General features: G+C 35.2%; 1 protein-coding gene across 1 annotated transcript; it reads right to left on the bottom strand.

Annotated features, from left to right (window-relative positions):
• Positions 1 to 1,998: 1,998 nt before the first annotated feature.
• Positions 1,999 to 14,220, bottom strand: LOC123713283. Its single transcript, XM_045666887.1, has 7 exons — positions 14,151 to 14,220; positions 7,061 to 7,439; positions 5,577 to 5,737; positions 4,530 to 5,140; positions 2,930 to 4,445; positions 2,746 to 2,857; positions 1,999 to 2,415 (listed from the first exon to the last, which is right to left on the bottom strand). Exons 1-7 carry the CDS (start codon positions 14,218 to 14,220, stop codon positions 2,289 to 2,291), a joined length of 2,976 nt encoding a protein of 991 aa, XP_045522843.1. The 3' UTR covers positions 1,999 to 2,288.
• Between the last annotated feature and the right edge of the window lie 757 nt (positions 14,221 to 14,977).

Below are 14,977 nucleotides of genomic sequence, written 5' to 3' on the forward strand. Positions count from 1 at the left end.
ATTAAACTCGCATTCGGTTTGTATAACTGTTATCTTTGAAGCTCACGTTCAAGCTTTGTTTTTATGCAGTTTTGTTATGGAATACTGTTGGTTTAAATAAATATTTTAAATCAAAACAATAGCCACACAGCAGTTGTTACAAATAAACTCAATAAAGTAATATAAAACAAATGTTTCGTAGGAGTTTAATGGCAAATTAGTGCTTAAACAAAATCAGTCTTCCCGCCTAATGTTTCCCAAACTCCATTCATTAAAAAAATATTTTAAGGCCTGCATATTTGTTTAATATTAATGAAAGGCGTATTTCCTCTTAATTTTGTCATTCAAATTATGTGTAAACCAAAAGGTCTGTTGCATTACATATGGAGATAATACACGTAAAGGGTCACAATACATTGGTTATGGTATTTTTTTTAATAAAAGTAAATCTCATATATTTTTAACAAACTACAAATAAGCGCACGTCCATCCAATCCCTAACAGGAATTAAAATAACGTACATTGCATGTCCCAGTATCGAAATACTTATGAAGTTATTATAAGTGTAAGTATACAATACTGGGACAGTAAATATAAATAGTGGCCTCGTAAAAGCATAATGAAATAACGAATCCGTCGCGCTGTAAGATTTAATATTTAAACAACACACGTATTTCAATTTTGTTCTCATTAGGTATTCCGGGAACGGCCTGAAGTGTGCGAATAATGCACACCCCAAGGTTTCCCCACTAATGACACGAATTTGGGTGATACTCTCCCATGACACTTGCTAATTATAAAATAATGACAATAAATTTATTGGAGAATAGGTGATATAGGCCTAGTTGTTTCGATTTCGACTCGAATATTCGATCTGACTTGATATTCAATATGATTATGCCGCATTTTTAAATTCTCGAAGATTAAATTTTATATTTTAATTGAAAAACAGGCATAAATAGGACTCGTACACAGCATACTGTCAACCAAAATCAATACATTAATATTTTTATACAATAATATAGCGGAATTGAACAAGTACTATTTTTTATTTATTTCATAGAACATGTGGCAAACGCATAGAAGCCTCATCTGATGTTTATTCTTGAAGGGCCCTGTGTCGAATTGGTTCGGGAATACCCACTGAATCTGGATCCACATAGCGGTGGTGCGCTGTAACTGTAACTACGCAATGATTGGATAAATAAAAACAACGAGCTATAGGTTTTACAAATCACTATATTTTAAGTATTCGCAGATATACATAGGTAACTTGTAGTGATAGTCGGTAGTGGGGGGGAAGGGGAGGGGAGGTTTACACTAGCGAACTTGCTACAGATATGTAAGTTAAGGTAAACACCTTCACATTTCGAACCTTATACAATTTTATTATAACTTATATTATTGCACTTTCAACCCAATAAGTAACTGAAATAGATGCCGCATTAATAAAATCATATGTGATTTTTTTTTAATATGAGTGTGAATCTGTTGTGATACGCGGCTAGAATATAATATACGAATAAGTAGGATAAACGTAGGTTAAATATATTCTATAATTATATACTTTTCTTTAGAATTCATATAAAAATTACTCTTGCGACTGTTGTAAGTGATACTACTTTTATAGGTCTGGTAATTAATGTCGAAATTGGGATTAAATATATTATAATAGCCAAGTTAAAAACGATCGAGTTGTGTATCAATTACAACAATCACACCACTAGAAGCTAACATTTTTTGCAATCGTTGTTTTAATAATTTCCAATTTTTACAATTTAATATACTCCCGCAATCTTATTTATGTCTCTAACTTGATAGTTAAATATTATTTAGAAATTTAAAACTTAGAAATTGTCAAAAAGTAATACTAAGACTAGAAAATATTAAATTCAGTCTTCTGTATGAGAAAATTAATTGAATCAAACAAAAAACTCGACTGTCACAGTACATTATACATAATTGGTACCATACAAATTGCAATAATGCACTTCAATAATACTATTAAACTTTGCCAATGTTTTATTTCTGCTCTAACGACCTTAGAGTGCGGAATTGTTATTGGAGCAAAACCGAGATGTCATTTTACTTACAAAATATCAACAAATTTAATAGCATCATAAGTGCGTCATTACATACAAATTAAGTATTGTTATTCGAAACTTTCTAGAACAGTCACAGATCCATAACAGTTTTGAAACCTTAAATATTGGCTGCGGCTGTCAAAACACTAATAATAATTATGAGATCTTATAAAAATACGAAATGTAAAAACTATATAAATATAACAAAATTGTAACCCGCAGTGTCTAGGGCAAGTTAGAGTAGTTGGCCAGGTCTTTACTGTTCTTAAACATGGATGTTATGATCGGGTCAATGTTGTGGTATTCTTTGCCGGAACGGGGCCTCAACGTGTTCGTAGGCTGACGATTGATCCTAGAAATTTCGGTTAATATAGGTTTAACTTTCTCAAATTTCAGAAAACAGTTAGTCGGGTCTTAATACTTAGAGTATTAATGTAGTGTATCGATCGCTACGTTAATCCGTAGCAAACAATACACTCGTAGCACACGTGTAGCCGTCAAGTTAACTTTTAATATTTATATTTTATACTATATAATTATGTTATATAGTATTATTCTATTGACCGACCAGTATTCTTTTTGCATTGTCAATTAATGGATATACTTTCAGATAAATAAATCATGTGTTTAAACATTGTTTTACTATATCAAACAATTAAAGGCAAGGCAAAAGTCGACTCACCTGACACCTGTCTGCGTATCTGAAGAGGATTGAGATGAGGTTAAAGAAAGCGTTTCAATGTAGTCCGACATGTCTGAAGTTCCACTTGATGTACTATGAGTGTCGACTATACCTAAAATTACAATTAAAATTAAATATCGTACAGTTATATTTATTTTTCAAGCAAATTAAACTTCTATCATACCTTTAAACTGTTTTGGCGGTAAAACTGGTATTTCAGCCTCCGCAGACGAAGATTTCGCCCGTATGTTTGCCTTGTGGATTTGCATTGACATGTCACGAAGTGGATCGGATGACTTCGATTTTCTTGGCAGCGACGAATGGACGCAACTAGTAATACCGCCTCGAAGTCTTTTCTGCACCATGTAATGATATCGTGACTGGTTTGATGTGAGGGGCATTTCAAAATCTTGATATTCAACAGCATGTTTCATAGAGCAACTTGATACTCCAGAGTCATTGGAACTCGACGAATCTCTGTTTCCGCCTTTGCAGGGGACGCTTGACGATCGCTTGATTTGGGCATTATCTATATGTTTATTTCGTAAATGTGGGATATCTTTTGTCGAGCTTTCATCTGATATCTTATTATCTGATCCAGATGACTTACAGCAGTCATAACAATCCCTATCGTTATGGCACGGTGAAGTTAGTCTGTTTTCTAAAGCCAAATTTCTCAGTGTTTCCAAAGAGGACGAAGTCAAGTGACTTCCTATACTGGTGTCATATTCTTTTAAATCTTCAAGGAGAGGAGCGGAATCAACAGAACATGAACGTTTTTGCATTGCTTCTTTTGTTTGGCTACTCTCTGGACTATTATCATGCATTGAATTGCCATTTAGGGTGGGAATGCTTAGACTTTTTTCTATTTCCACACGCTCCATTTTCTGTGAAGGGTGTTTCAAACTTTGCGACCAATTTGGATTGGGTACCATAGGGGTATAGCCAGGATTTGATCCATTGACTCCACAGGGAACCTCGATTTTGGATTCTTTTGGTGGTTCCATAAGCAAGTATTCATCACATTTTGTCCTAGTATTATGTGGTCCACCTTTTGATGACTGGGTATGGCCACACTTTAAACAAAGGTTTTTCTTTTTCGGGACAGCTTTTGAGGCAATATCAATATTCGCACTTAAGGCATCAAGTTCGCTTTGGGTTACTCCTGCTTTTTTTAACAAATCTTTTGCATTTTCATAGTACTCTAAAGATAGAGCAAATTCTAAATTCTCATAGTTTCCGTATGGCCCTTCGCATTCTTTTTCGTCACTCATATCCATATTTTGGTAATTTGTGGCAATATGCTGGTAAGATTCATCAGAGTCTTTACTGGTAGATGTACTTTGGCGATTAGTCTTCCTAGAAACGTCAACGGTTGCATATAAAGCTCCTTCGTCACTGCTGCGAGCCGTATCCGCTTGGATTAAGTTTTCGTTGCTAGAACTGCGATTGCAGTACGGCAGGCCAATCAGACTATTTGCCCAATCAGTGACCTTCTGACAAGGACAGTCCACGGGCCGTAAACTGTCGTCGCAATCTATGATCACTGGTTTTTTCTTTGAACCAAATTTGAGTAAACAACCACATTGTTTCTTCAGCACTAAGGAATCAGGTGAGGAAGTTTGAGTTACTTGAAATAAGTCCTCCGACAAGGCTTGTCTAATTTTTTTTGGCGTATCATAATACTCCACATTATCAATCTGTAAAAAAATACACAAATTTAAAAACAAATCCAGGAAAATGCCTTTCCCGCTAGAAATGTTAATGAATAGAAGCAAACTTACGTCAGAATGCAAGTTTTTAGGAACATCATAGTTTTCATAGGGGCCCACCTTGGGATTATGTACAAGAACATCTTCATCCTTGAAATAATTATGAGATGGTTGTTGCGGCAAAAGAGCTGGAGGTCGTTTCTGATCAAAATGTGCCGGTTTTGGGGGTCTGTCTGGAGGTCTATCTTTGCAGTTACATGTATTTAAATTATTTTTCACGTCTCTAGGGGTCAAGTACTCGGTGCTAGTTGACGAGTTGTCTGAACTACTGCCTGGTACTGCCTCCATAGTCCACTCGGGTTGAAAATTAGTTCCTGGAGTCAACGCTACGGTAGATAATCGAGACACTGCACCAATTTTTGACTGACAGTTGCTGCATCTTTCGAGGGTAACATGATCGGCCCCGTTCCAGGGTGCTTTAGGTGGTTCGCCTCGATCGGCTCTGAACTCGGATTGTTGTAGACCTCGTCTTTCATCTGAAGGCCAAAATGAAGGGCTCTCTCCACAATCCTCACCAAAATAGTTCTCTTCGTAAAGAGCACTTGCTGAGTCTGGCATAGACTGGTCAAACGGTTGAGTATTCATTTCTGACAAACGTGTATTCGGTCTGGTTCTTTCAAAACCTGTAATTTGTGATGAAATATTAAATATTATCATTTAAAAAATAGCTAAAAACATAAAGAAAGATAATTAAAAAAACTGCTAAAAATTACATACATTGTATTTTTTAAATAGTTTTTTCAAACTCATACTATTTGAATTGTGAGGCGTATATACGTTATATTATGTACCTACACGATATTTAAAAAAATATAAGTGTATTAAGTTTATTATACGTTACTTGTTAAAAAAATTAATTCCTTTATCGAAATAAATAATTTGAACAGCGAACACGATTTAAACGGTGTAACCCTTAATTAATTAATATGTGTTGATCAGTTGACATCTACAAATATTTTAAAATTAATACATAGCCTATGCGAAAAAGTTGTTAAAACCTACTAATATGTTTTTCGATAACAACACCTAAATATGTATATTATTTCTTACCTGTATTACCACGTTTGGGTTTGGGTGTGGACACGCTGGACTGCGCGGCCTGGTCAAAGGCATCTGTGATGTCCTGTGCTTGGTCTGTAATAAGCAGATGCAGCCCTTCGCCTTTGCCGCAGCGAGACCCACCCTCGAAACAAAATCGACCTTCCATAACGCCATAGCGCCTGCAAAAACAACTAGATTAGACGCGTAAAGTACATCAACTAACAGATAGTTTTAAAGCTGTCTCGACTTACATAAATCACCAACGTGAACTAAAATTTGAATAAATATCCAATAAACAATACGTGAAGCAGGTCTGAGCGATATATAAGGAAGCGACGCTAGAGAATTATACAACATAAATATCTCCAAAAGTGATATTGTCACGAGAGCAACACGACGCTGTCGACCGCTGCACTGCTTTCGTGTTCAACGAAGCACATTAGAAAGGAACCACGTATGAGTTAGTAACCGTTGACAAAGCTTAACACATGCAGTGCTACAATTTTAGTATTGCATTGTCAGGCTATTATAATATACGGCAATTTTTATAAAATTACTATTAATATTAATAAAAGTACTTGACATTATTACTAGAAAATATTGTAATCATTTCGGTTTCTATTATTATTTGCAGTTAAGAATGAACATAGGAAATTTTAATTTCAACACTGTATAAATACATACCGTTCAAGTTTATTTATTTATGCGGTTTTCGATGTAACATATTTATGTTTAAAATAATGTAATCTTTCGATCTTTAGACATTATTGTGGTACGTAAACTGTGGTACAACTCCTATCGTTTTGCTTTATATTCTGAAACTCTGCAATTTTCAGCTTAAACCGTGTAAACGAGAAGTTAGCTTATAATGGCCGCAGCCACAAAGAGAACTTTTGCATAACTGAAGGATCTATTTGCTATCTTTTACAGAACACCTAATTGCTGTTGTTACGTTGCATTCATAATGTTGTTAATGTGTTCCGAAGCTGTCTACAGTATAACACGTGATACATTGTGTAAATGTTTTACTGAAATTCACTTAAGATTTAAATTTTGTTTTTATCTAAGACATCAACCGTGTTGACAAATTTTGAGATAGAAAAGTTCGTCTTTTACTCGAAATATTCACATACCCACTTCCAGCTAACTGTTAAAAATATGCATTATTTTCTGGCAAGGCGCACGGAAACGCGGCAAAATGGCGTCGAGTTGGCGCGTACAAGATGGCGGCCGGAAGTCGACACCATTAACTCTAGACGAACTACATAAAGCAGATGTCGTTTATGGGCCACCGCGAAATGATCAAGTTTTATTGTGGCGTATATCAAATGGTCGGTTTTAAACGGACCCGCCATGCAATTTTATTATCTTTGACTTTTATGTACGACTTTATTATCCGCTGTCACGTATCAGAAAGCTCCAGTGAAGGATGAATAAGCCATGAACAAGTTTATTATGTATTGTTGACTTTCAACAAACTGTACCACTATTCCAATACTTACCTTAAATGAGCTAGCTCCCAAATTCCGAGCACTCTCGGTGGGACACCACTGGTTAGCGTAAACTTCCGGCCCTGCAAATGTAGTCTTGCTGGTCCCGCAGGCAACTTCTTTGACCCTGCATTACCGATCATCACCAGATACTGTTTTGGGGAGCCGAGCAGAGAGCCCACTTTGACTTGCCATGCGATTAACCTCTCTCTGGATTCAAACGCCAAAACTACGATCACATCTTGGCATATTATAGCAATGGTATTTGACTCCTTATCAAGAGTGAAGCCAGATTCAAAGCCCAAGAAGTGTTGGAGTGATAGAGAAGCCTTAGTTTGGCCCTTCTTGTATCTGTCCTTGGGGTCGCGATACAATTGTAGGTGAAGGCAGTCTGTAACAAAACGACGAAGCTGTTAGTTCGTTTATGCTTTTTTAATATTAAAGTTATATTCATGACCGAGTGGACAAAAACATTATTTAGTCATGAACGTCCCAGAAAGGATTAACAAACAGTGAAACTAGTCAGGCATTAGAACATATACAGAGTAGCACCATTGCATTTCTTGGTAGTTCAATAATTAAGCCTCAGTGCGGCACAGAACGACGAGTGCAGCTTCAATTAGCGCCGGGAACGAGGCCAACGAGGCACAGCTCTCCGTCACCGACTAATATGTCAATGGTTACTTTATTGTACGATTGGTAACTCCACATGTATCTACGTAATTCATACTCGGTTGTAGTAAAAATACAATTTCCAGGTGAACATAAGGTGTACACAAACAAAAGTATGAGAAGAAGAAATGATCCTAAATATATTTTGTGATAAAAGGATTAGTATATATTATAAGGAACGAGTGCGATTCGTAACTTTTTAAATTCTGAAATAAAAGCAACAATCAGAATTTCACGCAACGCGGAACTTGTACGACGTATATTGTTAAAGTTGATGATTTAATGTAATGACTTGCAAATAGAGGCCGTTACATCAATAACCGGTTAGAAATGCGGATAAAGGCCGGGTAAAAGCCTACTCGTGTTTTGTTCGTTGGGTTCCAGTGGTTAGTTCGTAGCCATGTTAGTAGTTAGCACAATTTGTGGATATTAATGGTCGGTTTTAATATTTCTAACATTAAATAAACTTGTAATTTAAATCAATCTGTTTACGCCCCAGTTAGGTTTAAAACATTAAACTGAAAGCTAAGTTCCCCAGAAGAGCTGGGGTCAGTAGGCGGAGGACTTGAGTCGTAATTAATAAGTGTCTAGGGCGCGCCGTAAAGTATTCATTAGTATTAAAAATAAGTACACTAATTTTGTCTGTCTGCACTTTGAATAGCACTTAACGTTACTTAATGGACTTTCATTGATATTATTTCAGTGCTGTTGCAGCGTGGAGTCAAAGGATTGCCTGATATTGCTGCATGGGGACGCTTTGAGGGAGGGTTGTGAGTTTGGGCATAATTTTAAATAATTACAGCTTTTTTTAATTTTAAATTAAGTTGACTTATTTTAATTGTAATTATTTATGTTCTATCAATAAACTTTTATAGATTGCGAATTTATGGCTACTGTATAAAACATAAGCTATTAGCGCTTTTTAAGGTCAGGGCCTCAGATTTTTATCCCATTTATACCCCAGATTTATACCCCAAGTAGGTGAACAGCCTATGGCTGCTGTATAATACTAATGAAAACCACGTGTATATCTCATATTTACGCCCGTATAGTACGTACGTGTAGTAGTTCTTAATTCATTGCTGAAGATTAAAATATCGAGGAACTTGTAAACAATAATTATCTTTATAATCGAAAATTTAAAATAATATCAGCAAATCCACATGCAGAAGGATTACCGGTGTAATTACGGGCGCGTAATATTTGATACTCGGCAATTATTTGCGTTTCAAAGCAAACCCTTCAGATTAGACGAGTTATATGTTTGCGATTGTGAATCAGTTGATAACAGAGTAAATATCACTCGTTATTGCCATTAGGCATTTTATTTACTTTTTATGAATCAATTATAATATTACAATTACATTTCAATTTCCTTAACAAAGTCGAGTCGAATAGTTTACCTCATTTGATATTTAATTATTGACATTAATTGTTAAACGAAATTAAAAGTTTTTGTAATACTTTTTCATAGAACTTGTAAATAATTCAAAGTGGAGCAAACAAATGAAAAGGGTTCGGAGGCCCAATAACAACATCAGGCTGCTTAACAAATTCAATCGGATAATTCCAAAAATAAGTCTTTTGAAACAAGGCGCCGAATTGCAAACTTGTTTCATCCGGAACTCCCCTCCCCCACTCCCCTCGGGACTTCAATAAGACTTAGGGAACTTTGAGAATACATTAGGCGACGAACTGACAGGAAGACATTCCTTATGGACTGAATTACTCTAACTATCGGTTTCAGTTCGATTCCCTAGAGGATTGCTTGATGCCCTAACTACTCTTAAATAATAAACCACTTGTTTTGTCGGCCAAAAAATGCATCTATGGAAAATAACTATTCCACGCTGTTGAATGCTTATACTCGTATACGTAAGTAATCAATAAGTATCAATTATTATATAGGTAAAGTATTTTAATCTGTTGTGTCCGGGTGTATGAAATACAAATAAAAATAAATAAATAAGTTTTCAACTGTTATGTGGGTTTGGTGGCTCGTTTGAAATATTGAGTGTCCTTTCATTCAAAGTGCGTTGTCGATGAGGGCACAAATTCTGCGGCAGAGTGGCTGCAGCAGCCGCAGTCGCCATCAATCTGGACGTAAACAGCCAGCTGTGGACCGGCTCTTTGTACATTAGCGGGTTACATGTCGCACGAAATAACTTTTAAACATACAATAACATCTAAATGATATCAAATCGCTATCAAATACGAATTCTAATTGCTGTAACTACAATTTAACTGTGAATGTCAATTATTCAATGTAATAAAGTGTTAATAAAAATGGTTACAGGTTATTTAACAGGAGTTTAACACCATGATTAATAAATAATGTTTGCACACGTTAATTTTTACGTATAGAGTGAGCGTACACACTTTATACACCAAACAGGAAACAAAACGCCCTTCGCTTACAAAACGCTAGTTGCATGTCAGCCTTTGCGTCGCTAATCAACGAGCCGATCTGTTTGCGGAATTCATTAAGCGATGGCTAAATGATTACCACTTAGCCCATACAGAGCTTTTAATTATTCATGATTTAAAGTTGCGTTATTATTGCGCGTGCGTCCCCAAGCCGCATTTCGTGTAGCGCGCGTTTCAAAAATTTCATTATCATGCATGTAATTTGTGGTCGCGCCGCCAATACGTTGAGTTATTGCGTCCGCATTCATATTCCAACATTAATATCACATACTCTTATTTAATATCAATAGATCTTAAATATGCACGGCGCTGTTTTTTTTTATTTAGATAGAGAGAATAAAAATAAAATTAACATACATGAATACGTACAAAATACCGCCTACCTATTTCTAAAAGTCACGAAAATTCAAACATATTTCGTTAAAAGGACAAAACCATCGATATTAATCAGGAGCAGATTGCATCCTTATTTTCCATTCCATCCTTGCATCCATCCATCCATTTTTACATCCTTATATTACCATCAATCACAATATTTGCTGTCGTTCAACTACCGCTGCTCATTGCAAATTAAGAAAAATCATTTTTTACGATCAGAAAATAAATAATGATCAATGCAAAAAGAGTCAATTTTCGGTCCAATCAAAATGTATGTTCTGGATTCGAAAACTTCGTCAAGTTATCGTAATTATGCATAATAATTAATATCGAATGCTATGAAAATAGTTTTACATTGATACGGTATTTATTTAATTGAAATTATTTGAGTAATATTATGCTTTTAATTCACATTTATGATACTCGTAGAATAATTATGAAGGTTCATGTTGCGTTTATTACAGTAGTTTTAAAAATTGTATTACAACAACAACGGATAATAAACTGGCTGCGCTAATTACATTGATTATCATTAAAATACGTATCGTGTGAGTTCGTTTCAATATTGCGTGACATCATAATAGGCTTAGATCATATTTGGCCCTATCAGCTCATCTCCAACAAATATCAGTTTATTCCGATCCGATTATAGAGGCGCGCTAACGCTGATGCGACGTGATGAGCGATGTCCGGGATAACTAGTATTTGATACGGTAGATATTTTTGTGGTTTAATTTTATTAAATTCATTTAAAGTACCTTATACCATAACAAACGGTAATATAATTTCGCCATGTTTTTACATTGTTAAAGTACTGTTAAGATAACTTCAAGTAAGTCTAAAGTTTAAAAGTTAAGTTAATGTTTAATGTTGAAATACTATCTAGTAGATAAAAAAGTATAGCGAAAATAGGTGACTAATAACATTATTAAATTAAATTAAAAGCGAACTTGAATAGAGTCTTGAAGATCATAACTTCAAATTACTGTAACTATGTCATTGACATTAAAAAACTTTTGAATCCTAACGCATAGTCTGCTGCTGCATGCCATATCCGGGATATCCCACTCGTGACACAGCTCCTTACATAGTCGGCAAGGATCATTTATCTCAGTTTGGCTCTCGCCCAGCACTGAACCCCGGGGGTCACAGGGGGAGCTGGCAAGTCGCTACTCTCGGTATTGCAACTATACTTTCCAAGCCTAACGTGATCTTCGATCGATTTACAACGTGGTAATCTTGCTATAGCAGTCTTGATGGCTAGACTCTAAGGTCGTGCGTTCAAATCCCGGCTCATTCCAATATAAATATAAATCATCCAAAAAATATATCGTAATTTTGCCCTCCTTTTCATTTAATTATATTAAATTTTTAAATTGTAATGTAATGAAGTCTTAATAAAGAAATAAATATAAAACACAAAATCAATGTGCCTATGTCTTCCAAGAATTGTAGTAACTCTGGCATCATATAAAAATTTAAGGTGGAAACAAAACTAATGCTTATTGAAAATCATATCATGGATCCAGAAGACTACAGACTACATCTAATTGCAATGTATAACAGAAAATTTAGGCCCGGACCTAAAAAGGTTGTAGCGCCGCTGTTTTCTTTTATCCAGAGTCATAGTGGTGTAAAACTTTCTTTGCTATGCGGTATACAAATAAATGGAAAGTTTTACATAGTTCCACTTACAAAAGTAATGAGGCACGATGTACGCACTTACAGAGAACCAAAATCCAATTTCGTTTGAGTAATTGATATACATATCATCCTTAGTAGGTAGGTATAGGATATATGTACAATAGGCTTGTTATATATACCTGCGATTGTAAGTTACATTGTAATATACGGAAATAACTGAATTGAAATGTATTAATTATAAACTTTGCCTACAATTAAATTAGAATAGTAATATAATTATATTGAGCAATCAGAAACAGCTGTGTGAGCATAATTAATTTAGACAAGGCATTCCGAACAAGAGGAATTCCTCAATCGATCACAACAACACGTGTGTATGTCGGTATGTATGTGTAATCCTCAAAGCGACCGCACCGGTTCCGTCGCTGTGATGCTCATCCGTTTACAAGTAATCGAGCAATGTACACAACACATACCGTTAAGATCCACTGAATGTATATGAATGCATTAGATAATTAATTACTAGTACTAAGTCTGAAATTTTAATAAGTTAAAATATTCCTGTTTATATGATCTATCTTGGACAACAATCAGTTCACACTAGCCTTACATTTGCGTGGCCATATAGAGGACATACCTGAATTTAACCGCCTCGGATATTGCCATTAGTGGTATAATTTTATTTATATTTTTGCATAACATACAATTATCACATTACATAATACCCTTTTATTTAGATTGAATTATATGACGAAAGATCTCATTCGGTTAGTTATCTTCTAAAATCTTCATATAGCGACAAATAAATAAACCTGATATGTAAAATATTTTGATGAAACATAGTCTATTCTCACTAGAAAAGCATGGCAAGCGGATAGAACTAGGACTTGCCTAATATTTTACTGTGGTCGTATTTTTAACAGTTTAAATAACAATCACTGAAGTCACCATGACACGTTTCGTCAACTCTTAATGACTTGTTGTTTACACTGGACAACTATTTTGTGTCTCCAACGCCGTCCTTCATCAAAGAATAGTTAAAGCAGGACAACTTAGAAGTGTTACTGATTATTATTATTCTAATTTCAATTACAAATATTATTTTTATGAAACAAACCGCAGCCGAGCCGACCCTAATCAGTCCCTGTAATTAATTAGCCAATAGACAAATCGCCAACGTTCGAAATACCTTAATTAAAGCCGTCAGAATCAATTTACAAACTTCAAAAGGTACCAAGAAATAAATTCATAAACAACGCTTTGATCTCGAAGCTTCCAATCAAATTTATTCGAAAATTTATAAGCTCGAATTAAAACTTGCATCTTGAATAATGAAATAACGAGGAGAAAAACGTAAAGTGCTTCTAACGAACCGTTTTTTAGTTCTATTTTATTTGACCGCGTGTAAATAGAAACAATTGTATTGTCATTGTAACATAGGCTTTATTCCGATATAAACAAGGTTGTCGAGGTGTTCCATTCATTTGTGAGCCGTGATGGATATTCTTAAGGCGTTTTTTTGTATTTTTGTCGTGTCTCAGTTTTGAATTCAATGCCTTCGAGGAAGCTGAAGATTGTTTTCTTGCAATCGATTTAGAGATGTGTGCGACAATTGTCTTGTTCCACGGGCGAGAGGAAGAGAGGAAATGGAGAAAACAATTCCTATTTACGGACATGAGGAAGGGCCCGAGAATGTAGGAAGTGTTCTACAACAGATTCATTGAGATTGAATGTAACTTGCTATTATCAAGATGTTTGTTTTTCTTGTATCAAGAAACAGCTGTGTTCTTTAAAATAGTTTTTTTTGTATATTTTATAATCATGCTAGCTTGCCTATTTACGAATACTTTACTCAGAATTGAATCAAATACAACCGCATGTTTTATTTATATAAAATTAATTAAACAAAAAAATGTTTGATTATGTAATGTGATATCACCTGTTGTCTGCCACCGTGCACTAGCTCGGAGAGAGTAATTACAGGCGACGGTTGTCACGACTTCGAAACAATTTGACTGCAGTCTTGGTGATAAGAGACACGCGCTCGACATAACTTTCCACAAAAAAACATTAGTTGTATTACAATATTTTTATAGACGACGCCCAGAGTTCTAAATAGTTGTTCAAAATTTCAGTCAGATGGAGCTTTGTATATAAAACTTTAGATGCCGGGATACGCTCAATTAAGACTTCCTCTTCATCCATCGCTACATTCAATGTCATACCACTTGAAACTTGACCCTTTCAAGAGTACAAATAAAAACTTGAATATAGTTACTAAAACTTGACAATTGACTGTCACTTGTGACTTGACCCGCTACACAGGCAGACGTAATTTAGGCAAACGAGGAGCACGCGGCAACCTCTCATTTAGGCGACGCTAATTAAACGAAAATAACTACTGGTAAAAAATCTACCTAGATAAACGTAATTTTGTGAAACACACCGCTGCGTAATTCAGGATTAATTAATTAACTAAGTAAACTTTTTGCGAATTTCTCCTGAAATTAATATAAATAACGCAGAAACGTGCGGAGTTTATTAAAGTTCGCTAGTTCTATTCCTAGTTCTGTCTGGTGAAATGAAATGTAAACATTTTATAACTTAATAATCTTACGGTTATTTTTCTAATTTCCTTGTATGAGTTTCGCGTTGGAACGCGAAGAAGGATCTTCCCAAACTACGTTGGCCATATTACATGCTCGATAAATAAGCTTTTCGGTGGTGATACCACCAGAATACACGGGTGAGCTTTTACCTATTAGGTTAATTGAGCAATTTTAAGCGGATAAAGTATGAACAACTTCC

This window comes from Pieris brassicae, chromosome 8 (assembly GCF_905147105.1).
Source record: "Pieris brassicae chromosome 8, ilPieBrab1.1, whole genome shotgun sequence".
Lineage (NCBI taxonomy): Eukaryota > Metazoa > Arthropoda > Insecta > Lepidoptera > Pieridae > Pieris > Pieris brassicae.